This window comes from Anguilla anguilla, chromosome 13 (genome assembly GCF_013347855.1).
Source record: "Anguilla anguilla isolate fAngAng1 chromosome 13, fAngAng1.pri, whole genome shotgun sequence".
NCBI classification, from domain to species: domain Eukaryota; kingdom Metazoa; phylum Chordata; class Actinopteri; order Anguilliformes; family Anguillidae; genus Anguilla; species Anguilla anguilla.
The window spans coordinates 33,628,992-33,652,312 of record NC_049213.1 but is presented as its reverse complement, the minus strand read 5'-3'; the positions used below and the strand labels follow the sequence as shown (position 1 = coordinate 33,652,312).

The 23,321-nt window shown below is 41.5% G+C and overlaps 1 protein-coding gene across 1 annotated transcript; it reads left to right on the top strand.

Moving 5' to 3' along the window:
* Nucleotides 1–492: 492 nt before the first annotated feature.
* LOC118211150 (monocarboxylate transporter 5-like) lies at nt 493–23,058 on the top strand. Its single transcript, XM_035388063.1, has 10 exons — nt 493–653; nt 5,030–5,179; nt 11,070–11,178; nt 11,921–12,053; nt 12,221–12,364; nt 12,722–12,883; nt 13,743–14,381; nt 18,925–19,136; nt 20,620–20,713; nt 22,765–23,058. Exons 2-10 carry the CDS (start codon nt 5,157–5,159, stop codon nt 22,938–22,940), a joined length of 1,692 nt encoding a protein of 563 aa, XP_035243954.1. The 5' UTR covers nt 493–653; nt 5,030–5,156; the 3' UTR covers nt 22,941–23,058.
* Nucleotides 23,059–23,321: the final 263 nt, after the last annotated feature.

Below are 23,321 nucleotides of genomic sequence, written 5' to 3'. Positions count from 1 at the left end.
TTATGATCAGAAGGTCTGTTTATTTGTTTATTCTTTCTTTAGGATCCCCATTAGCAATACACAGTGTGCAGCTAATCTTCCTGGGGTCCGAACATAAAATACATACAATACATACAAGCTTATATAGTGAGATATAAAATCAAACAAACAGACAGAATAGTACGAAACAATAGTACTGTTGACACGCTCCTAAATTTTCCAACATATTCCTCACCATCAATTGCATCAATGTCTGGGTATCACAGGGTTAATTTAAACCGCCGATATACCTGTTGTAGCTTACGGCTATATCAACGTGTCAAATGTCAGTCATGAAATAAAAACACAGGCAGCAACGAGCTAGATGCTTGAACGCAAAAGCGAATTTTTCTCAAGAGAATATTCGTTTGACAGTTCACAAAATGCGCGTAAAATATTAGGCGTGCATATGGATTTATGTCATCTGTTAATTCCGTTTGTTCACTGTGAACAGTAAGCACAGTCAAGCGACGCGCGGCTGGAGGTAACCTGTCCGAGAATCGGCATTTACAAGACCAGCTTTTCAATTACAAATCTTTAAAGACCTTTCTCCATCACACGGATATGCACTACGGCTGCCTAAATGTTTCTTACTCCACCCTGGAAAGTTAACTTGGTCCAATTCTTGGACGGAGGTAAGGTAACATCGTATCATTTTAATATTTTGTAATTTTATGTTTGTAACTAAGAGGTTGCACTTTTATGCACAATATTTTATTATTTTTTAACTAACCACTGTAAGTCCGCCTTTATAACTATTGGAACTATTATTATTATTATTATTATTATTATTATTATTATTATTATTATTATTATTATTATGTTAGAAGTTTAAATTCCATGTGCATAATCCGTAGTCTTATTTTCACTTTAGTTGCTACTATTTATTCGTTGCTACTATTTATTCTTTCCAATCGAAGCAAATTCGCCCTAAAGTGATTGTAAAGCAGCTGAAAATAGTTGAAATAACAGTAAATTATCACGGAGGGATGCATCCGTTACACATACACCAAATATCTATTCAAAGTAATGTAAATAACTGTAATAACACAAATTTCAAGTCAGACATAAAATCCTGAATCTCAGGATTGTATGGGCGTGGTCGGGGGAGCCCAGCCAGAGCCCAGCCAAACCACCCCCCAATCACTTCACCCTCCCCCCCCTCCCCGCCCTCAATTCCGCCCAAAACATACCACCCACAAGTAAGCGAACACACATAGCGAGCATGGCCACGTCTATCTACCGAGAATGGCAGAGAGCTTCAGGGTTCGAAGTGCAAGGAAACGAACAGTAAGCGTATCAGATGATAAAACAAAGACATTCAGATCACTAAAAAATAGCGACTTGGCACAATAGCCACCGGGCATAACAGATTTACCAGACCTGGATGTAGAAATTCTTTTTATCGCCGTCAACAGTAACTAATCCGTAATTTTACTTCACTCACCTTCACATGGCACTCAATAAAATAAATAAATGACTCAATTGATGAATGAATAAACAAAACAAACAAATGCATATAAGTGCAAGAAAAATATAAAAAATAAATGGACGTACAGTGGCCCCAAAAAGTATTTGGACACTTAAGCCACGCTTAAAAATGTATGGATTTCATTGAATTAAATAACAAAATTTTAAACCAAGTGGCATTTATGTTAAAGACAGATACCTTAAGCACACCTTTCAAGCAAAACATTTCACAAAAAGATGTTTGTTAGGTTTTAAATTATAAAACAATAGATATACTGGTCCAAATTAGGACAAAAAGTACTTAAGGCATCTATCTTTAACAAATGTTATTTGGTTTGACATTTTGTTATGTAATTCAATAAAATTCATAAATTTCTAAGCATGGCTTCAGTGTCCAAATACTTTTTGGGGCCACTGTACATGGACAAATCAATTAATAGCTCAAGTCTGACATAAATGGGTATTTCTGCATCTATTCATTTCTGTATTTATTTATCTGTCTCTTTATTGGGTTGAAATAGCCCCTTGCAAGACTGTCCTCAAACTTTGGTACTTGTGTATTCAAGATTGTATCTTTTGTGGGGCTGACAGGGAATATTTCTTATATATTGTGCATGTTGCGTAGTTTGCAGTGTGCAGTATGCAGTGTAGTGCTGAATGGCTATGGCCCCACCCTTATCACGAAAATGGCAGTTTCCTTCTGAAATGATTTCAGGGCCTGCCACTCTATGCGTGAAAGTCTATTCCTGACCAGAGGGACATGTGATTTAAGAGTTTTTGCGCCTGATTTACGAAGGACCTTTAGCATGAGCGGAACTTTTTAGCTAGCACATTCAAAACCAATAACATGACCAATGGTTGGGCCATGGTTTTTTTTTTTTTTTTTTTTCTTTTCTTTCCCCACCTATTTTTGGCTGTGTTATTAGTTTTGCGTGTGCTTAAAAAAAAGTTTGCATATGCTAAATATCTTCATGAATCAATAATGCCCTAAATGTCCTGCTGTGCAAGTTTACTATACAAATCAATAGCAGAGTTTGGGGGGGGGAGAGAGGGAAAGGAAAGTGGATTGAGGGTGAAAGGTGTTCCGCCAGTTGTCAGTTGAAGAACACTCTCGGACGGTCGACCTTACTTAACGACGTTACACAAATCAATGACTGTCCCAAAAGAGTCACAAAGTGCAAATGGGCACAAAACATAAACCTTCGGAAAAACGCAGATACCTGAGAGTAATGTACAATGTGATCTGTAATGTAATGGGAGGCAGTGAGAGGTTTACCTGAAATAGTTGCTTCTGGATCCTCCCCTGCCCTGGACTTGCGTGACAGGTTGTTCCAGTGGTTGGGTGGCAGTACTGTTACAGTTGGCATCTGATAACCAGTGTCTCTGAAAAAGGGCATAATGAGGAGGGGCCGGTGATGGCCCAGACCTGACGGCAAAGGAGTTGGGCAGGACGGCCATCCTGAATATCCTGAATATCTACCATCCTGTGGGTTTTAATTCCAGCCGTAGCAAACCGCACCTCATTCAACAGCTATAGATCTCACTGAGATGCTAATTTGTAGAATCGGGTGTGGAAAATTAGGGTTGAAATGAAAAACCAACAGGACTGTAGATCTCCAGAAACAGGTTTGGGTCTTCAGGCTATCCTGTGCAGAACATTAGTAGTCAAATTTGAAAATGTAAATGAACAGTGGTTTTACCAGCATGCCTGACAGTGCCATTTGAATATACTTTTGGAATGTCACAACTCTGCCCTTATGAAAACTTTAACCTCTACTACAGCTGATCTGATGTAGTGATATGTAATGAAAACTCATGTTATATCACGAATATGAGCATGGCTCGGGGGTGTTCACGATGTAAAGTATAATCACTGTTAACTGCTTGGCTGTGAGTCAGTGTCTTGACTCACAGCCAAACTCCTCATCCTAGAGGCACAACACAGCCCTGAGTAAAAAAACACAAGCCATTGTTCATTGCAATAAGCCTTCTTTTACCTACTTGACACGATTAAGTAATTAAAGGTGTGGTGTGTAAATTTGTCTTAGAACACTATTGTTCATATTTGGTTATTTGGTAATTTTCCTTCTCATTTTGACAGATGTCAATAAATTAAAAACTCTAAGAAAGAAACCCAGTCTCTCTAACTGGCCCAGGCTCTGAAATCAGCCTGTTGGATATCTACTGTCTAGATGTGATTAGGCAAACTTGCCCCGTGTGAGCAGAGGAATGTTATCATTTTTTTCTCGGTCTCCTTTCCCTGCTCTCCCTTACACAAACAGCTAAGGAAACATCCCTGGGCAGTTAGGGTCACCTGAAAGTCTCCTAAATGTATACATGTCCTGGGGAATTTTCTCTTTATTAGCTTCTGGAGGGAACACAAGGACACCCACAGATCAGTGTGACCAGAGAATGCCACACAAAGATCCTGTTCCTTTTGATTTTAAGTTGAATGCAATCAGTGACATTTAGCTGAAATCATTTCTTGAAAATCTTAATATCTATATAGATAACGATTGCTAAGGCCTGATAGTTTACATTTATGTTTTTTCAGAAGCAGTTTCAGTATCAAGTGGAAGCCAGTGCGGTGTGATTTTGTTTTTGTTTTTTTTTACATGGAAAATATTTTGCCTGAAGGCGGAGACTGGCTGGATTTAACAATTATTTGTCTACAAATATCACCTTGTAGCTGCAAAAGCAGCTGATGTGATGACAAACTGGATAGCTCAAAACGACGCAAAACTCCAGCGCTGCCTTGTCATCTCACGTTGAAGAGCTTCAAAACTATATTTTTTTAACTTATAATTTGGCATTAAGACATACAGATTATCAATGCCAAGATAATGTTCTACTAAAATAAGATGAAACCCTAAAACAGTGAAAAATGTACATTTTTGACATTTTGTCCATAGTGACTTCTGGCTGATTATGATAGAACGGGTCACATATGTCCCCTCTCTGTCCAGTACTCAGATGTCAGGCTGTGCGCGTGCCTGTGTTTTGGGGGAGGGGCTTTGGAGGGAGAGCTGAGGGGAGGGGGTGGAAAGAGAGTTTAGCTCTCTCTTGCTCATTTCTCCAAACTTGCATGCTGTACCTTTATGGGGTCAGATGGAATAAAACTGGGAACACATTGGTGCTTTTCTGGACTTTTTCTGTTACATACAATTTTTTGACTTTTGCTCATTAGAGGTGAGGACTCCCAAAGCCATATTCCTAGGTACATCAGTACATTTTTTAAATTGAAAACCTTTCAAAATTATGCAGTCCTTCTCAATTTTTACAAAATATTTCAAAATGGTCCTTTTCCTTTTATCTTCTTTTTCTTTTCTTTTTTCCAGCTTTCTCTCAACATGTCATTATAATCAGAAATACCTTGACTACAAAGTTATGATTGAATAACTTGAGCTCTATAAAAATTGTTGTTCATACTAGGGAAATTCTATGATGCTCACAGGACAACTGCACTGTATCTGGCCCGAGGTTTTTTTCTACCTTTGTCCCATGTTTTATGGGACTCAACCACTTTCTATAATCTGTGCAGGTGCCAGGATAACCAGTGGGTTTCCACCCAGACCTTTTCCAGATATACGTATCTTGAGGATGAGAACGAGAGGATAGAACTCCTGGCTGTATTGCATTCCACAACAGTCTGTCCTTGAGGATTCACCATGCCACTTGAACTGTGCAACAGGTAGGTCATAGAGTCTTTTCTACTTTGGTTTAAATGATTGAGTTATCGTTATTCTTCTTTAAATGTTTATATATACTATTATTTCAGGCATAATACAGTAGGACAGGGGTGTTCAACCTTTTCTGATTCAGGGACCACCACTCAGGCTCAAAGGCATCCAGGCGGCCCCCCATCATAATTTAAAAGGGATTACATTTTTAAAAAGGTTTTATATTTTGAAATATTTTCCCAAAGCTATATATAGTCACCGCATATCAAGTCTGGCCAGGGGCCCCCTACAGTACCTGTAAGGACCCCCCTGTTGTAAACCCAGGCTGTAGGTGGATCAGTGTACCATTTCCTGTTGATTTTGGATGCTCAGCGATATATATATATATATAATGTTGCTCCATCCACATGGAGCTTACAATTATTTAAAGTGCAGTCCACTGTCAACTGAAACACTATGCTTTAATTAAGGTGAGTTCTGAAACTCTACAACTCAACCCACATTTTACGGTGGCTCTGTAAGAAGGTTGAATTACCAGTTGTTGTCATTTCTAGACCATGGTTACAGACCGTGGTCACATGACTACAGACAGGTCCCTAAAGAGTAGCTGCTCTCCATTGTAAAGAATGGTCTGTTTCAAGCCAAGATACTTCAGACAGGCTAGTCCCTCATTCAGCAACAGTGCTGCAGTGCTATTACATGAACGGCAACAGGCTTGCCCTGGATTTTCCACCATGAATTTGGTGAGGTCACTGATGCAGTTTTAAACTGGAGTATGTTTATGTTTATGTAAAATTATGATTTAATTTGTAAATGCATTCTCAGCAACATAAACTGGTATATTTATAGCAACCTTGGCAGGATGTCTGCTTTAAATATAAATAAGAGTTTTTTTATGGCTGTTTGCTCATGTTTACAAAAGCTTGATGCAGCTACTTGCTCTCACTGTGGGCAATACTATTGTGGTAATATCATTTTGCGTGTTGTTATCATTATTATTTTAATTGTGATATCTGCTTGGAACTCAATCTTCTTTCTGTGGAGTCAAAGTCAGGACAATGTAGGAGCTCACCACAACAACAAACGCTTCACGAAAGAAGGTAAAAGCGGGAAGATCTCTGATACAGCCGACATGATGCACGCGTCCTCCATTATCTGGTCCGAGACGCCAGTGGCTATCTCTGCATTTAGCAATGACATACGCTTACATCCTGTGCCTTACCCGAATTAAACACACACACACACACACACACGCACGCGCACACATGCACACACACTACTCTTATTACAAGAAAAAACTGCAAACCCATCGCATCGTATGTGCAGGAAATGTATAGATGTTCTCTTTGATTCTATCTATCTGAGGAGATCGGTTTTGTTTCCAGGATACTCTGAAAGCAGACATACATACAAACCTTGTTTAGTACATTACAACGTAGGCCTGAAAGTCAGCCTTCAAGACCAGTTAAAGTCTTGATGACAACACTGAGTCGGTCATAGACCATATACTGTGCATTGTTGTGTGGACACTTGCATCCTCACCCACACCATTCGCCTCACTGGTTATCGAACACCATGGATTAGGAGCACAGCGAGGCTGCAGCTGTAGGAGACGGCCATTGCTTCTAAACTGAGGGACTGGTGGCACCCTTGCCTGTAGCAAAAAAAAAAAAAACATCGGTAACATCTCCAAATGACTACAGACCAGGAGCTTTAATTCTAAGACAATTACATGCGACATGTAAGGGGCGACATAGCTCAGGAGGTAAGACTGATTGTCTGGCAGTCGGAGGGTTGCCGGTTCAAACCCCGCCCTGGGCGTGTCGAAGTGTCCTTGAGCAAGACACCTAACCCCTAACCACTAACTGCTCTGGCGAATGAGAGGCATCAATTGTAAAGTGCTTTGGATAAAAGCGCTATATAAATGCAGTCCACATGCAGTGTAAAACTGGTTAAAACTTATATAAGGAATAATATACCTGCCAATCCTAACCCATTTCAGTTCACTGTGGAAGTATGGTTTTTCTTCATTCTTTTAATGTTTTTACATTTCTTCTTATTAAAGATTGTACTGATCAAGAATATATTTAAATGTATGTGATTATGGGATGATCTCTGAAGAACAATAGGTATTCTGTGTTATGTCTAAGAATTTGTAATTAAGGAAAGACAGTGGTCTCCTTGTACACTGATGCATACTACCTAGAGAATCTTTGAACCCCAGTTGCAGGAGGGAAAATTGTAAACATTTACTTAGTGGAATTTTGTAAGTAACTTCTGTTGGGAAACAGTCTTGTGCAGAAGACCTTTGAGTTGCAAGAGAAGAGAAAGGATACTGACCTAGAAAGAACTGATTTGCTATATCTAGTAAATGTATAGATTATATTCTATTAAAATGAATGAATGAAAATCAAAGTAATGGTAACGGTAATGATATAAACATAGTTTGTTAGAACATGGTGGTGTGTATATGAGTCAATATTTCAGTTGGATTACAGCATGTAGTGAATGCATGTAAAGTGCATGTACTTTGGAACAGGAAGATGGAACAATTGTTAACCATGAGGACAAATACTTGTTATTCAAGTCATGCATATACATTCCTCTGTAAGTGTGTGCAGTGAAATATTTGTTATTGATTAAAATGGAAGATTATATAATAGTTATTGGTAAACTAACTGATGAAACATAAGGCTGGGATTGGTTATTTTAAAGGGAAGATACATCAGGGTAGGAGGAGATCTGGTTATTACATTACATTACATTACAGGCATTTAGCAGACGCTAGCAAGTGCATTAGTTCAAGGTGCAGAGGTGCAAAAGAAACACACTAGAGTGAAGTAAAGATCGTAGTGCCAGAAGTGACCACATAGATCAGGACTCCAACCCTGTAGAGTAACCTGTTCAGCAAACAACAATCCTACCAAGTACAAACTAGCACTGGAATCACATTTGCCTAATCAGACAAAAACAATCCTGCCAAATAAAAACTAACGTAATCGTATTAGCCTAACTAGGTACATTGAGCTAAACTATAGGCTAGGGAGGGGTGGGGAGAGGTGCAGCCTGAAGAGATGAGTCTTTAGTCTGCGTTTGAAGGTTATATAAAAAGGTTGTAAAACATAATGCAAGGAAGCTCTCTATGTGTCTTTATGGTACTGGAGACCTCCCGTAGGCCTACGTACATGAAAAGGATTATTGATTGAAGAGAATAAAAAGGTTATTAGAAGAAATCATAATTTCTAGTCTTTATTCTTGCATCACCGACTCACCCACCGAACCTAAGAAGGGATTTTCCTCCACATCACTTACTGGCCAAATATATCTATAGATACAGTTTAGCTCATCTTGCACATTATTCTGGAACATCTTGAGAGGAGGAACACCTGCCACAGACTATAGACTATTCATAGACTATAGTTGTGCATCCAACACTACTGTGCCAGCAAAGCTGGCTTTTAAACTGTGACCAAGTCTGTGCTCACTGTGTGAACTGGACCTGATGTTCATGGCTATGGATAACTGTTACATAATAAGCATTGTACCTTATCGGACCTGTGTTTTGTAGTTGTTCCGATGACCTTCGGTATGCACTTATTGTACGTCGCTTTGGATAAAAGCACCTGCCAAATAAATGGAATGTGATGTAACTCAAAGGATTTGGTCTAGGTAACTCGATCTGTGCCTGGCTGTACAATTTTTTAAAACCGGTAGACCCCAAACGGTGAGACTGGGAGCAACATATTCATCCACTTTGATCCATAGTATATAGGTGCACTCCAAAGATGTTGCTGGAACCCTCTACTCTACAGCTTGTTTACGTATGACTGTGTTGCTAAATATCAGAATAGCCGTGTTGATAAGACTGCAGACAACTCCACGGCGATAGGCCTGATTAACGATTCTAGTGACGGTCCCTATCAGAGCGGGGGTGCCATCCCGGTGGTGCAAGGAAAATGACCTCTCTCTCAGTGTAGATAAAAAACGAAGGAGATCATTATTAATTTTAGGAAGGATAGAGTCATTGTAGTATAATTGGTAAAGAGCTGGTCTTTTAACCTAAAGGTAACAGGTTTGATTCCCAGGTAGAGCACTGCTGTTGTACCCTTGAGCAAGGTACTTAACCTGCATTGCTGCAGTATATATCCAGCTGTATAAATGGATGCAATGTAAATGCTTTGAAGAAAGTTGTTTAAGTCCCTCTGGATAAGAGCGTCTGCTAAATGGCTGTAATGTAATGCAATTCACACTCTGGTTGCTATCAATGGAGCTGTTGCTGACATCGTTAAATGCGTCAAAGACTCATCAACACAATGTGAGAAGGCACTAGACTCCCGCTATTTTTATATTTATGTACAGTGTTTCACACAATGCTCCTGTTATGTAAATGGATGTACATCGACAAACTGTGGGTAGGTTGAGGATGCGCATGTTGATTTCTTATGCTGTTCTCAACATATTGTTTCTTATATTGTCTGTGTAGGTTTTATACTTGGTTTATATATGTAGCACATTGTTTTAAAGATTAGCCACGGCACAAGTTTTTCATTGCATTGAAACGCACTGGCTGTATATTTAAATGCATATGGCAGTAAAATCTACTACTGCTACTATTACTGACGCTGCAAATTTGGTTCCTACCATTGGTTCCTGTAGTGCACAAGCTGTGACCCCAACGTTTAGTAATCAAACTGTGCATCCCTGCCATAGACTATATTGTTTTATGAACTGTGCAAGAACATTGGAGAGTCGATAAATCAGACTAGGTAATGGAGTAGATTAGCACTGGGATTTTACTTGATTGTGCCATACACAAGTACTTTTTAGATAAAGGGTCAAGCAATGACCCATCCTTTTTTTCTTTACATGATTACTTCAGATTAGGAAGCCTATTTTTCTTTCTGATAATATTAATTAAATACTTGTGAAGCAAATGCATGGACTACCACCTGTTAAGACTACATCCCTTCATATTTAAGACAATAGCAACAGTGCAGGGACTTCTACCTCTACAAAGCAGAGCAAGGTGTAACCAAATTTACTGAGGGAATGGAGATACAGTAAGAAAACCCAAAACCAGAGGAGGGGCAGGTCAACTTCACTAATCAATCTGCTCAGAATACAATGTACTTACCCTGTCTTCAGGACGGTGTTCTCCTTTTGTGGCGAACCCAGTCTGCTCCATGCCACCAGCAAGGGCCCAGAGCATTGCTGCTTTCCTCCATCTTAGACTGATGAAGCTAAAAAAAACACCCATGAGCCTGGTTCCTTCCGAGGTTTTTTCCCATCTGCCACAAGGGAGTTTTTCCTCGCCATTGTTGCTTTAGGCTTGTTCCTGTGGGGGTTTAGGCCAGGGTTGTCTGTGAAGCATATTGTGACAATTGCTGTAAAATGCGCTATATAAATTAAATTTGATTGATTGATTGATTGAAATTAAGGGAAGAACAAATCAACTGCACATAGAGCCGCCCATGTGACTTTAAAAATAATTGGTCTAAAAATCAGAGAAAGAAGACACCATAAAACTTCTGCTGTGAAGGCATGGCAAAATATGTCTCCTCAAATTTAGACTCTCAGATGTGGCAGCAGCGTAGCATAATGGTCAGAGAACTGTGCACATGTAAGTCAAAAGGGTTGTGGGTTCGAAAGCCCATACGTGGTGCAGCAGTGGTCTGAGCAGGGTGCTGAAACTGAATTGCTTCAGCAACAGTATCAGTGTGGCATAAAATACCATATTCAGCCCTCAATGCCAAAATCAAAATGCCCTAAGTACATAGTCCAAAAAACATGTTTCCGCATGCATACAATCTCCAGTTCGGCATTAGTACAACAATGGGCTCACCATTGTCCCATCTGCTGAGGAGCAGCTTGTTGACAGGTCATCTCTTTGTATCGTTTCAGCAAAGGAGAGCCAGAAGGAAAGATAACCAAGAAGACGAAGGGAGAGACTCGCTATGTAGACCCCCCAGATGGGGGCTGGGGATGGATGATCATCTTGCACTGCTTTCTGGTAAGTCAATTTTAGTGGCCATATTATTTCCTGGTGAGTTTTGGTAATATCACCTCTTCTTGTAGACATTATTTGCCACAATTATTTTGGCATTCATGTGTACACGTGCAAAAAATAGTTGTGTGTGGGTAGGAACCATAGAATTAAATAGTCAACCTGCAAAATGCATGTCTTAGGAATATATCTCAGATCTTTAGATAAAATGTAATATTAATCACAAAAAACTACATTTTAAGTGAAATGTTTGCAGTTTCTGAAAGCCTCAAAAAACAGGAAATTAAATTGATCTGCCCTAACATTAACACCAGGAGGATCTACATCAGGGTGTATCAGCATAGATCTTTGACAACTGCTACAGCCCTGTATACATCTGCTGTACTTCAAACCACATGTACTCACCCCTGGGCAGATTGCTTAAGATTCAAACCTTCTCTCAAAGAGCCTAATTAATATTCTTAGTAGTAGTGCTCTGTACAGTCCTCTTTGGAAATTTTGGATATTAAAACCAGAGACAATTTACTTACAGATTTTACATATATATACATTTTTCAAAATATTCCCAGTGGATGTCATCACATCCTTCAAAGGAATGAAGTCACGAAGCAACGACAGAAGCCACTAATTAAATGGGAACTCAGTCCATTTTGCTCTGGTCGCCAGGCCTCTGCAAAGGCACTTCCAAGGCCCATAGGATTTCAGGACAGCGTGTGGACGCTGCTTTAAATCTCAGGGTTTTTTTCAGGTGAACGTCTTGGTAATGGGCACCCTGAAGAGTTTCGGGATCTTTTTCGTGGTGCTGCAGGACGATTTCGAGGGTTCCTCGGAGAGCATCAGCTGGATCGGCTCCATAATGTCCTGCTTGCGACTCTCCTTAGGTAAAAGTGACCACGCCGAGGCGTCCCTCGAAATTCCTGCCACTCCCCGTCCCACTGTAGATCACCGCAGGTCAATGAACGAAGGACTCAAAACTATTCTGTCTGGTCGCTGTTCTGAGGGGTCAGGGGCCCAGCAGGTTCTTCAGCTTGCTTTGTTCTCTCTCCAGGTCCCCTGGCCTCTGTTGCGTGTGGAAAGCTGGGATGCAAGATTACCTCAATAGCGGGAGCGGTGTTAGTCAGCACGGGCTTCCTGATTAGCATGCTAGCAACCAGCGTGGTCTTCCTGTACGTCAGCCTGGGACTGGTTGTAGGTAGGTGGAGCTTTAAGGCTGGTCCTGGAGGCCCACTGTTCAAAAAGACTTTCCAGACTTTCCGTTCAGCATCTGAAAAAGTGTGTTTGAAGTGTTTGCATTCAGTCAGTAACTCAAAACTCAAAAGTTCCCACAAGCTGATCAGCAATGGTCTTTTTGGTAACATGTGTAAGTCTCATCTGTGAACTCTTTATATTTAATTGTAAAATACATTTTATTATATAAAATTGGAGAAGAGAAAGTAACAAGTTTCTCATATTAGGATAAATGACTAAAGGTGGCAATATGTTTCAGCACTTAACTGCAACGAAGTGTAATTGGTAATTGGAACATTTTGTCTCATTGTATTTACTTCAGGTCTTGGCTTTGCTCTCCTGTACCAAGCCACGTCTGTCGTGACAGCGACGTATTTCAGAAAGAGGATCGCAACGGCGTATTCTATTGGCCGCTCTGGGATGGGTCTGACCTTTGCCCTTGCTCCTTTCACTCAGCTCCTTCTAGAGAAATACGGCTGGCAAGGTATGCACTGTAATCAACGATTGATCTGTTCTTATACGGCTTTCTACAAATGAGCTTTTGACTTAAACATGACAAATCTCTGACATTGTCGTGAAACTCAAAGTCAGTTTACTGATTAGGGCACACCTTATGAATACATTTTTGCATGTGCTACTGATGGCTGCATTCAAAGATAAATATGTACCCACAGACGCAGTGCCAATAGCACTGCCAATCTGCCCCTGTGTGTTATTCATGCAGTTGGCATTGTGTCATTGAGTAATTATAAATATACACATAATTCTAACAGCTGATGTGAACAGCACTGTGGAAATGGATCTGGTCTGTGTTAGGGGTATAATGATGCACCAGTACCATTATATGATACATTAGATGGCAACGATCCAATGCAATTGATACAACTTGCAAAAATCAATGCATACTGTTATGAATCACAGCAAAACACTTTTAAATATTTAAATGTCCATAACTTTAAGGCAATTTGCTCCCTGGCAACACCGCCAACATCACAGTTTCGTTTCAGACTCGACCTCATCAACACTCGCCCTAGTGCCATTTTTCCGTCTGTTAAACCTGACATAAATCATTTTCTTTGCACTCTCAACCTCATTTTGGTTGCAGATGTATGTTGAAACAGGATCATGTCCTGGAACATATATACTGGTTGTTTTGGACCATATCGTAGCTAAATTTGTGACATTGTCAAATATCCAACTGTTGCCTCAAGAATCGAAATCGTATCCTATCGTGGTGAAGCCTGTGGTTTAACTCAACGGTCCACAGCAGTGGAGAAGGTGTGTAAACGGCAGTTTCTCGGCTGTTTTTTCTTACTTGGTCCCGTGTACTTCTTCCTACACAGGGGCTTTCCTCATCTTTGGAGGCCTCATGTTGAACCTGGTTGCTTCCGGGATGCTTCTGAGGCCTATCAACCTTAGACCAGCCTCATCCTCGTCCTCATCGCCCGTACCTGCAGGCCGAAAAGAGCAGCCGAGCAAGGGGTCCGGTCTGGAGAACGGTCCTGCCAACGCATGCTTGAACGAACACCGCCCTTTACCTAGTGGCATTACAAAAACCGACCCGGCTTTGGGACACCACTGGCAAACCCCAGCCCCTGAGTCAGCAGCCATGGAAACAAATGCCCCACTGACCTCAGACCTCACAACGACTACGGTCAGAAACGGCGTCAACGGTCAAGCCATCGCACACGGCGAGGCCGTGGCGGGACATGACACCTCGGAGGTGAACTCGTCGATGCAGAACGTAAATTCCCCCGTCTTAGGGAATGCGCTGGAAAGCAGCGGTGTCCTCAAGCAACCCCCGAGAAAAAAACCAAAACTTCTGGATTTCTCCCTGTTAAAAAACCCTTTCTTCTGCATCTACACGTGGTCGGTGGTGTTCAGTCAGCTGGCCTACTTCATTCCTTATTTCCATCTGTCAGCGCGAGCCAGGACCCTGGGGATTGATCCCATGGATGCGGCCTTCATCATCTCAGTGGCTGGTGAGTCTTCATTGATATCTCTTCGCCCCACAATGAAGGACTGACAAGAAGTGATATTAACTTTAGCCACTCAGTCAGCAAAAGTGAAATCAAAAAACATATCTTACATTGTTTCCATTTAAACAGCTGAACATAAACTATAGCAAATCAGGTTGTCAAACTTACAGGCTACAGCTGAAGGTTCCTAATCCCTGCTTCATCCTTCTGTCATTAAATTGAATATTTGTGTATGTTTGGAACAAGGACGGAAGGGCATCCTCAGTGTCATTGACAATCGGCATATTTACTGCACCAAGGTAGCTAAAATCCTAATGTGACCATCTGGGCTGTCAACTTCAGGCATTATCTTCCAGGAGTGATGAAAAGAATCCTTCATGTGCATTTTTATTTGCTTTGGCTATCATAAGCTGCTCAATCTTCTGACTTCTGTAAATGAGATAAATGCTTTTACATAAAAATTAGCTTTAGCCCACCGGCCTGGGCTATTGGGTTCTCTCTTGATGTGGACATATTGTAGGAAAACAAGCATCTGTGTCCTACTCAGACCACAAGCCAAACACATAGAATTTTATGCGCACAAAGTGAATATGATCTTAAATATTAAAATACCATCTTATATTTATCTTACGTGGTCACTTGATTCTCTCAAGTATATATTGTAGCTGCCATTATAGGTTGTTTCAGAGTAGGTCAGAATAACAACGGGACCTGTCATCAGTCATTCCCAACTCAAGATCATATGCAACTGTGTTACGCTGAACTCATAGTAAAATTTCCAAAAATATGGATAAAATGTGACAAAACACAACGCATAATCATTTGATATTCAGTAATCAAATTAAATTTATTATGCACAGAGCGAGAGCGAAACATGGACCCAAACATTTCACTGACAGCTAGCTACAAAATTAAATATTGATGAAAATAATGACAATGATAATAATATTGTGGCTGAAATTGAAAATATTTTATTTGATCTGCATAAAGGTCACCACTGTCTGATTATCCATCTACATGTATAACCCTGATGAAAACCAAATTAAGAAAAAATGTTTCCAAGCCAGACAGGTTCACCACTTAGCATGACAGATAATAGTCTGTTGAAAATAGTGCTTGTCAAACAGTGAGCTCAGCCCTTCAGGCCCACACTTGCCCAACAAAATCATAACAAATATGACATGGATACCGCATGTGAGTACGACATGAGGCAGTTTTCTTCACTAAGAGGAAGGAATTATAACCAAATCAAAACAATCCCCCAGTACCAATTTCACAAGTCTCCCAAAATAGCACTTATAAAAAATATCAAAATATCAAAAGTTGCATCATACAATCCCAGTTGTGAAATAATTTTGGACTAAACAGACATTGCTCATCACTTATCACTCTGATGAAAGAGTCTACTTTGACCCTTTGGGGAAGACTGCCTCTTGCTGTGTAATGACAATGCTGCATGTGCAGATTAAAATAATGCAATTGTTTTGGGTTAAACAAATCCTGATACTAGGGAATAAGGGGATAAGGACATAATTAGACCATATAAGCAGATAAAAGAACAGATAAAATACTGATTATAAAAACTTGCAAACAGATAAATTATTGCAGGAAGAAACTGTTACTTAAATTTTGACCAAATGTTCTAATATTTAAAACTTTTATGGTTTTACAGTTGAATGCATGATTAACAATCACAGGTACTTCAAATTCACTGTCTGAAACTCAGTCAACATATGAGAATGACAGCAAACCCCCTAACCCCCCCAGCCCCCAAAACAAGTTTCTCAAACAGGACTATAAGGCCAACTACAGCTGACACCCAGGGAGTTGCTAGGCAACAGCTTCAAAAGTGAACTGGCTACCGTGGCAACAAAGGGGCTCTAAATTCTTCACAGTTTTGAACAGGCTAATATTATGCCTGAAACTGTTGAGGTAGTATGTATTAAGTCAGCAATCTTTCTTTTTCAGTGGGCAGGCTTGAAGAATTTCGGTATCAGAGACAACAAATGCTCACCAAAAAACTTGTGCAAGGTGCTGGGTCAAAGGAACATTAAGTTCAGAGAAGAAAAGACTCTCACACTCACTTTATGCACCAAAAAAACAAATAAATGTTTTTATTTTATCCTGTGAATCATTCAAAGGGTAAAATAAATGCTATTATTTGTTTTTTTGGAGCATAAAGCAAGTGTGCAAGTCTTTTCTTCGCTGAACCTTATACACTATATGGCCAGAAGTATGTGGACACCTGACATCCAACATCTCATCCAAAATTATGGGCATTAATATAGAGTTGGTCCACCGTTTGCTGCTATGACAACCTCCACTTTTCTGGGAAGGCTTTATACTCAATGATGGAGCATTGCTGCAGGGATTTGCTTCCATTCAGCCAGAATAGCATTAGTGAGGTTGGGCACTGATTGCGCGATTAGGCCTGGCTCCCTGTTGGCTTTCTAATTGATCTCAAAGGTGTTGGATGGGGTTGAGGTCAGGGTTTTGAGGTCACAATTTCTGTATGGACCTCGCTGTGTGCCTGGGGGCGTTGTTATGCTGAAACAGGAAAGGGCCTTCCCAGAACTATTGGGGAAGCACAGAATCATCAAGGATGTAACAGTATGCTGTAGCATTAAGATTTGCATTCACTGAAACTAAGGGGTCTAGCCCAATCCATGAAAAACATTCCCAGATCAAGGGGCGTCCAGATACCTTTGGTCATAATATGTAGGTTTGGAAAATTTACATTTTTGTATGCTTTAGTAGAATATCTATCTTGTTTTTGTCCAAGTGAAGTAAATCTTTCTCCCTGTCATTCCTCCAATCAGAGCAGTTGATTAAAGAAGCCTGTGTAGCACATAACCTCAAGTTCTCAATAACTTCAGCAGAAGGGGTGCATGATACAAGTTGGGCAACTAACAGTTGGGAATTTGTAACTAGTATCCCTTTCAAAAAAAAATGTGATACTGAAACGGAGACGTCTGGAAAACCCAAAAAACCTACTGCGATGAAACACAAACACCCTCATTGCCATTCTGCACTCCAAGAAATATGCACCAGGATATTATCTAATTGTATATTAAATATGCCTTTGTGGATAACAGCAAAGTCACCACCCTGTCCAGTTCTCTGTTCAGTTCACTTGGCTGTACCGGGGTGGCCTGCCTTCAATCGAGGGCACTTGACCATTTGTGTCTCGACACATTTCAGTTTGCATGAGAATATGAAGAGCACTAAAACATAACATAACATAGCATAATGTAACATAACATAACATGTCATAACATAACATAATGTAACAATGAGACCAGATCACTCACCTAAATTGCACCTAGTGCTCTGATTGTCTAGACAAGACTAGAAAGTATCAAACACCACATCAAGCCTGGTCTTGAAAATCACCAGAATGTCTGCCTCTATTACTGTACCTGACCTGGCAGGTTATTCCACACAGTGACTACTCTCGGCATGACAAAATGCTTCCTAATACCTGTGCAGAATTAACTTTTTTCTAATTTCCATTTATGTCCCCTTGTTCTAACTAACAGAACTCAACTTGTAAAATCTGTTGTAGTTCACGTTGGTAAATCGCCTTCATTAATTTAAAAGCTTCAATCAAATCTCCCCTAAATCTCCGAAGAGGCTTAGCTTGGTTACAGATGAGATTAGGAGCAACACCGCTTAATGGCAGGCTTCTGGATAGCTGGTGTTGCGATAGCGCAGTTTGGATTTGATCACCGTGGTAATTTTAATGACGGGAACCACTTGTTTTCACAGTGTCAACTTCTGTATGGTTATTAGTGTCTAGTGTTTCAGTCCAAGTAAAATTCCGTAAGGGGACAGATGGGAATCGTTGCAGAACAAGTTTGCTCAATATTTTTAGTGAGCATTACCATGTCTCTCTGATTTGGATGGTGACCATTGTGTTGTCATGAAGGTCAGTCGCTCCCAGAACGTATTCCAGATGTCAATAAACTACAACTTTTTAGTCAGCAGTTCAATTACATCACACAACCTCATCTACACATTAGTAGTGCGGTCACGATATGAAAATATTACTGTGTAAATCAGAATTGATTCACCCAGAATATTTCATGCATAAAGTGCCCAAATAAAAGCCAGCTATTGGAACATAAGTTTGTTCAGAGAACTCTAGGGATTGACATGACTGATAATTAAAAAGTGTCTGTGATTACAGCCTTGCTCAGTCTGTTGAAAACATGTTAGCTAACGACATTCATGTCACCTCAGCCAAACTAGGGCATATCAGGTCTGCCTTGTGTCAATTGCACACCATGTGGTTTAAGAAAAAAATTTCTTTTGTAATTCCAAACATATTTACCAATGGAAGCAGACAGAACAGGAATGCTATCGCGTGAACGCCCAGTTCCGCGAGTAACTGCGGTGTAAAAAACACCCGAGGACGTTGCCGTTCCCCATCCTCATCCTTGATATCATCATCATGATATCAGTCACTCGGATTGGCCGAGGCAGGCACAGATCAATGACCCGTTTGGGCCCGATTCCCCCGCTCCCTCCTCTCTCCTTCCGGCAGGGATAACGGAGGCAGTGGCCCAGCTGGTATCGGGTCTGGTGACGGACAGGACCCGGCAGCACAAGTTCCACTACCACAAGGCCTACCTGATCCTGTGCGGAGTGGTGAACCTGCTGTCGCCTCTGGCCACCACCTACCTCCAGCTCATGGTCTACGCCGTCTTCTTCGCCATCTTCTGCGGAGGCTACATGACTCTGTTGCTCCCCGTCCTGGTCAGTGACAAAAATTATATATGGGGATAAAATATGGTAGTAGGATATCATGAACACATATCCTTAATATGTTACATTTACAACTTTACATTACATGACATTACAGGCATTTAGCAGACGCTCTTATCCAGAGCGACTTACACAACTTTTACATAGCATTTTACATTGTATCCATTTATACATATACAGAAGCAATTCCGGTTAAGTACCTTGCTCAAGGGTACAACGGCAGTGTCCTACCCAGGAATCGAACCTGTGACCTTTAGGTTACAAGACCAGTTCCTTACCCACCATACTACACTGCCACCCCACTTATGAACTATGTGCTGGCTAAGCTAAGTTAAGCTAAGCTAAGCTAAGCTGTGCAGCCATCTGCACTGAGAAGCAGAGCGGAGGGGAGGCAAAACCAAACTTTCTGTAAAGGGACAGAGTAACGATGGCAGTTAACAAGCCCTGTGCCCTGATCCCTGTGAAGTGTATCCCTGTCAGTAACGTTCAGATTTCAGATTGTTCCATTCCAATCCTTCATTTTTGTTTCATAAAGATGTGCAATGTGAAGGGATCAATTCGATTTTTTAACTCCAGCCCAAACAAAACACGTCTCCTTCACCAGCTTGAGACCTCACTGGGGTGCCAATTAGTGGAATCGGCTCTGACAAATTAGAATTGAATTGAAATGAAAACCTACGGGACAGTAGATCTCCAGGAACAGGACTGGGCAGCCCAGCATTAGATGGTCACCATCACTATTAGTCTCATAAGACCTAAAGAAGAAGAAACTGAATTTTTGCAGTAAATAATTATAGTTCCGACTGTGGCTATGGTGTTTCCCGGTGAGGGAGTGACTGCATTTAATTTTCATTTAATTTCATTTCAGCGTACTTCCCTTTCCTTAATGAGCCTCTTTCTTGTAACAGACACACTAACACCAATAATACAATAACAGATACATCATATGCACCACTTTCAGGCAATTTAAATTTTGATTTAAAATTTGATTAAAGATTTGACCAAACTCTGAAGTATGATCTCCCTCCACCCGTTTACTGGAGACAGTCAAGACTTTCGAAAAAAACAAAATTCACTCCTTATATGTAAAATTTAAAGGAATTAGAAGCACAGAACTGAATAATGTATAGAACTGGAATCAGCCTAAAATCAAATTGCTGAAACTTACCAAAGGCAAGACAATGTAAGTACAGCTAAACATCATAACAGCTACTGAAACAAGTCTGCAATTGCTCAGACAGAATACAGAACTAAGACAGAAACAGTTCAAGTACAGAAAGAAAATGGCCACCTCCTCCCAAATCTGGTGCCTTGTTTTGATCTGACATCTATGATCAATTTTAGCATCTCTAACTGTTGTTCGTAAAACCGTATCACATACGTTGTGCTGTAAGGATCTCTGGAAAAGAGCACCTGTCAGATAAACAAACGTTGAAGGTAATGAGCTCTGTGTTCTTTCTCTCTGCTCGTTCAGGTGGACCTGGTTGGGGTGGAGAGGCTGAACACCTCGATGGGCTTCTCCATGTTTTTTGTGGGTCTGGGCTGCCTCACGGGACCTCCCCTGGCGGGTCAGTGAACCCCGTCTCCGGCTGGCCCCCTGCGCCTTAGGCCGCATTTCAGGAGCAGTACGCCGAGCTGCAGTTACCCTTTTTGAAGTCGCTGTATTGGCAGGGGTGTCAGACTCTAGTCCTGGCAGGAGCCTGCAGTGTCTGCTGCTTTTGTGGTGCGTTTCAGCACGAGCGGTCAAGTCACTGGTGGGCTAAAGAGTTCTCAAGGCCTTCATTTGCCTGCTGGTTGAAAGGAAAACAGAAATACCTGCAGACACTGCAGCCCCCCCCCCCAACGCCCGGGACTGGAGTTTGACACCCCCCCTGCAGGGTAATCCATTTCGCCACGGCCTTTCCCCACACTCTGTTTTGGAAACGTGCATGCGTGCGAGTGTGGGGGGAGAGAATGGTTCTCCTTTGATGGGGGAGGGTGGGGACCCTCCTTTCAATGCAGAGAAGGCTGCGCAGCACTGGATGAATGGGGGGTTTGTGGGGGAGGCGGATTCCTGGAGGGGTCTATAATGCCTAGAGGGCAGGGAGAATAACTGCTGTAGAATAACAACGGTCAATGAGTTCATTTTCCTACGTTTACAGAGAGATGAAACTCTTCTTACTCCCAACCAGCAGTCTGTTTTTCGGTCTGTCTTGAGAAGATTTCTTTATGGTTCAATTTAAAAGTTTCTGGATCTTTACATAAAATAATTAAATGTCAAAAGGATTTTTTTTAGGGCACAGGTCCTGTAGTATTTGAATATCAATGAGATATTATTTTTTACCACAACTTCTCTAAATTCCTTGATGCAACTTTCATAAGAGCAGTATTCAGTTTCCGGTAGCAGTACTTCAGCAGCTAATGTTCCTTGCAGACACACTGTGTGAGTAACTGCTCAGTGTGAAATCCCTTAACTTTACTGAATTAAGTTCAGAAACTCAGAGATGGTGAATACGCAACAGTTGAAACTGGAGGGCATTTCAGTACGCGCTACGCATTTCCCGAAGGTAGTCTTTTAACATTCTTCTGCGGCTAACGCCCCGAATAACGACTGCACCGTGAAATATAGTCTTAGCTGGGGGGATGGGTGCATTCTTCAGTGGCATTTTTCAACTACCCAGTCTTTTATGTTGGTGTCAAACCTGCCCTCACTCTTTATTAAGGCAGTAGCTGCTCATCCGAAGGTAACGAATTCCATTTCGGTACTTACTGAAACACCTGAACATTCCATATTTGAAAGAAGTGGAAGTAAGTGGTTTAAATCAACAGAGGTTACAGAGCACTTAAAAATATATATATGTTCATACCATTTTCTTGAATTTTTGTTTTGGAGCACACCAAAATACTTCACCGAAATGCTCAAGGTTTGGTCTGAACTCCGTGACACAGAAACCCGAGACTGAACCATTTTAACTGCACTGCCCCCTCCGTCTGGCCCCCCAGCCTTGGGGCCTGCTGGGTAATTAACAACCACCAATCCCCCCTAGAACCCACTGGAGGGTCAAGAGTGCTTCCTGGAAATTGCTGGTGGGCCCGATTACCTCCCACCACCGCGCACACACACCAGATCTCGAGTTGCCACGGTGTCTTCAAGGCTCACCCTTGTGGCAGGATTGAACATTACACGGTTCCAACTTGGAAAATTCTAAGTTTAATTAGGTCTAAAGCTTGATTAGCACAGTTGGACACAGCATAGCACAGACAGGGATGGTATTGCTTAGCTGGGTACGCCGTGTCTCACAATACAAGTGCATCTCCTACAGCCAAACAGGCACCTCCAATGCAGCAATATCTGTGGAATTCAGTTGGAGGGAAAAGAAGTGGCATTCTTACCTGTGCTCAGAACGCGTGAGGGAAAGCTGCAGAGATAGCCTATTTTATAAACTGGGAGAAAAAATGTCATAATAAATGCGAAAGTAGCTGCAAGAATAATTAATTTCAGCAACTTTCTTGTTTATTATAAACAGGGTGACCATTTTGTCTCTGTCACGTGACCCACGGTGATTTAAGCCTGTAGTTGAAGTGGAATTAAATCTTAAACAACACTGTTGGCATTGACGTGTGTTGCTGCATGTTGCAGGCTGCCTGTATGACCACACCCAGACCTACGACGGCTCCTTCTACCTGGCGGGCGTGTGCTACCTGCTGTCGTCCGTCTCGCTGTTCCTGGAGCCCCTGGCCCGGCGCTGGCAGGCCCGGCGAAGAGCGCAGTGGGGCCCGGAAGGGAAAGAGTCCCTGAAGGGCGACATTTTGTAGCACGAGTTGGCGACAGGAGATGGGACAGGAGGGCAGACAAAGACCGCATCCTCTGGGAGAGGCTTTGCTAAGGGCTCTCCTGTCCTGACTAAAAGGGTACGGGCTCTGTGACCCGAAATACGTGATCATCCACAGAAGTAATAAATTAAGTCTGTTTCACTCTTAAACGAATAAGCACGCCATGTCCCAGTGACATCTGCCCGAGAGATTATTCAAATGGATTCCCGGGCCAAGGGGCAAAGAAGAGGTGCACGAATCTTGAATTGTACGACCTGGAATTACACCGACCCTGACGGAGCACTGCGGAAATCTGCGTTAATCCCACTGGGCGCTTTGTTGTGACAGGCCATGTCACTCAAACACTGCTAGGGGTGTGGTCCA

Excerpts from the sequence above, each read along its gene's own strand:
- LOC118211150 (XM_035388063.1), top strand. The coding sequence starts at position 5,157 with ATGCCACTTGAACTGTGCAACAG. Across the intron at positions 11,179-11,920 it reads TCATCTTGCACTGCTTTCTG|GTGAACGTCTTGGTAATGGG; the intron begins GTAAGTCAATTT and ends GGTTTTTTTCAG. Across the intron at positions 19,137-20,619 it reads CTCTGTTGCTCCCCGTCCTG|GTGGACCTGGTTGGGGTGGA; the intron begins GTCAGTGACAAA and ends CTGCTCGTTCAG.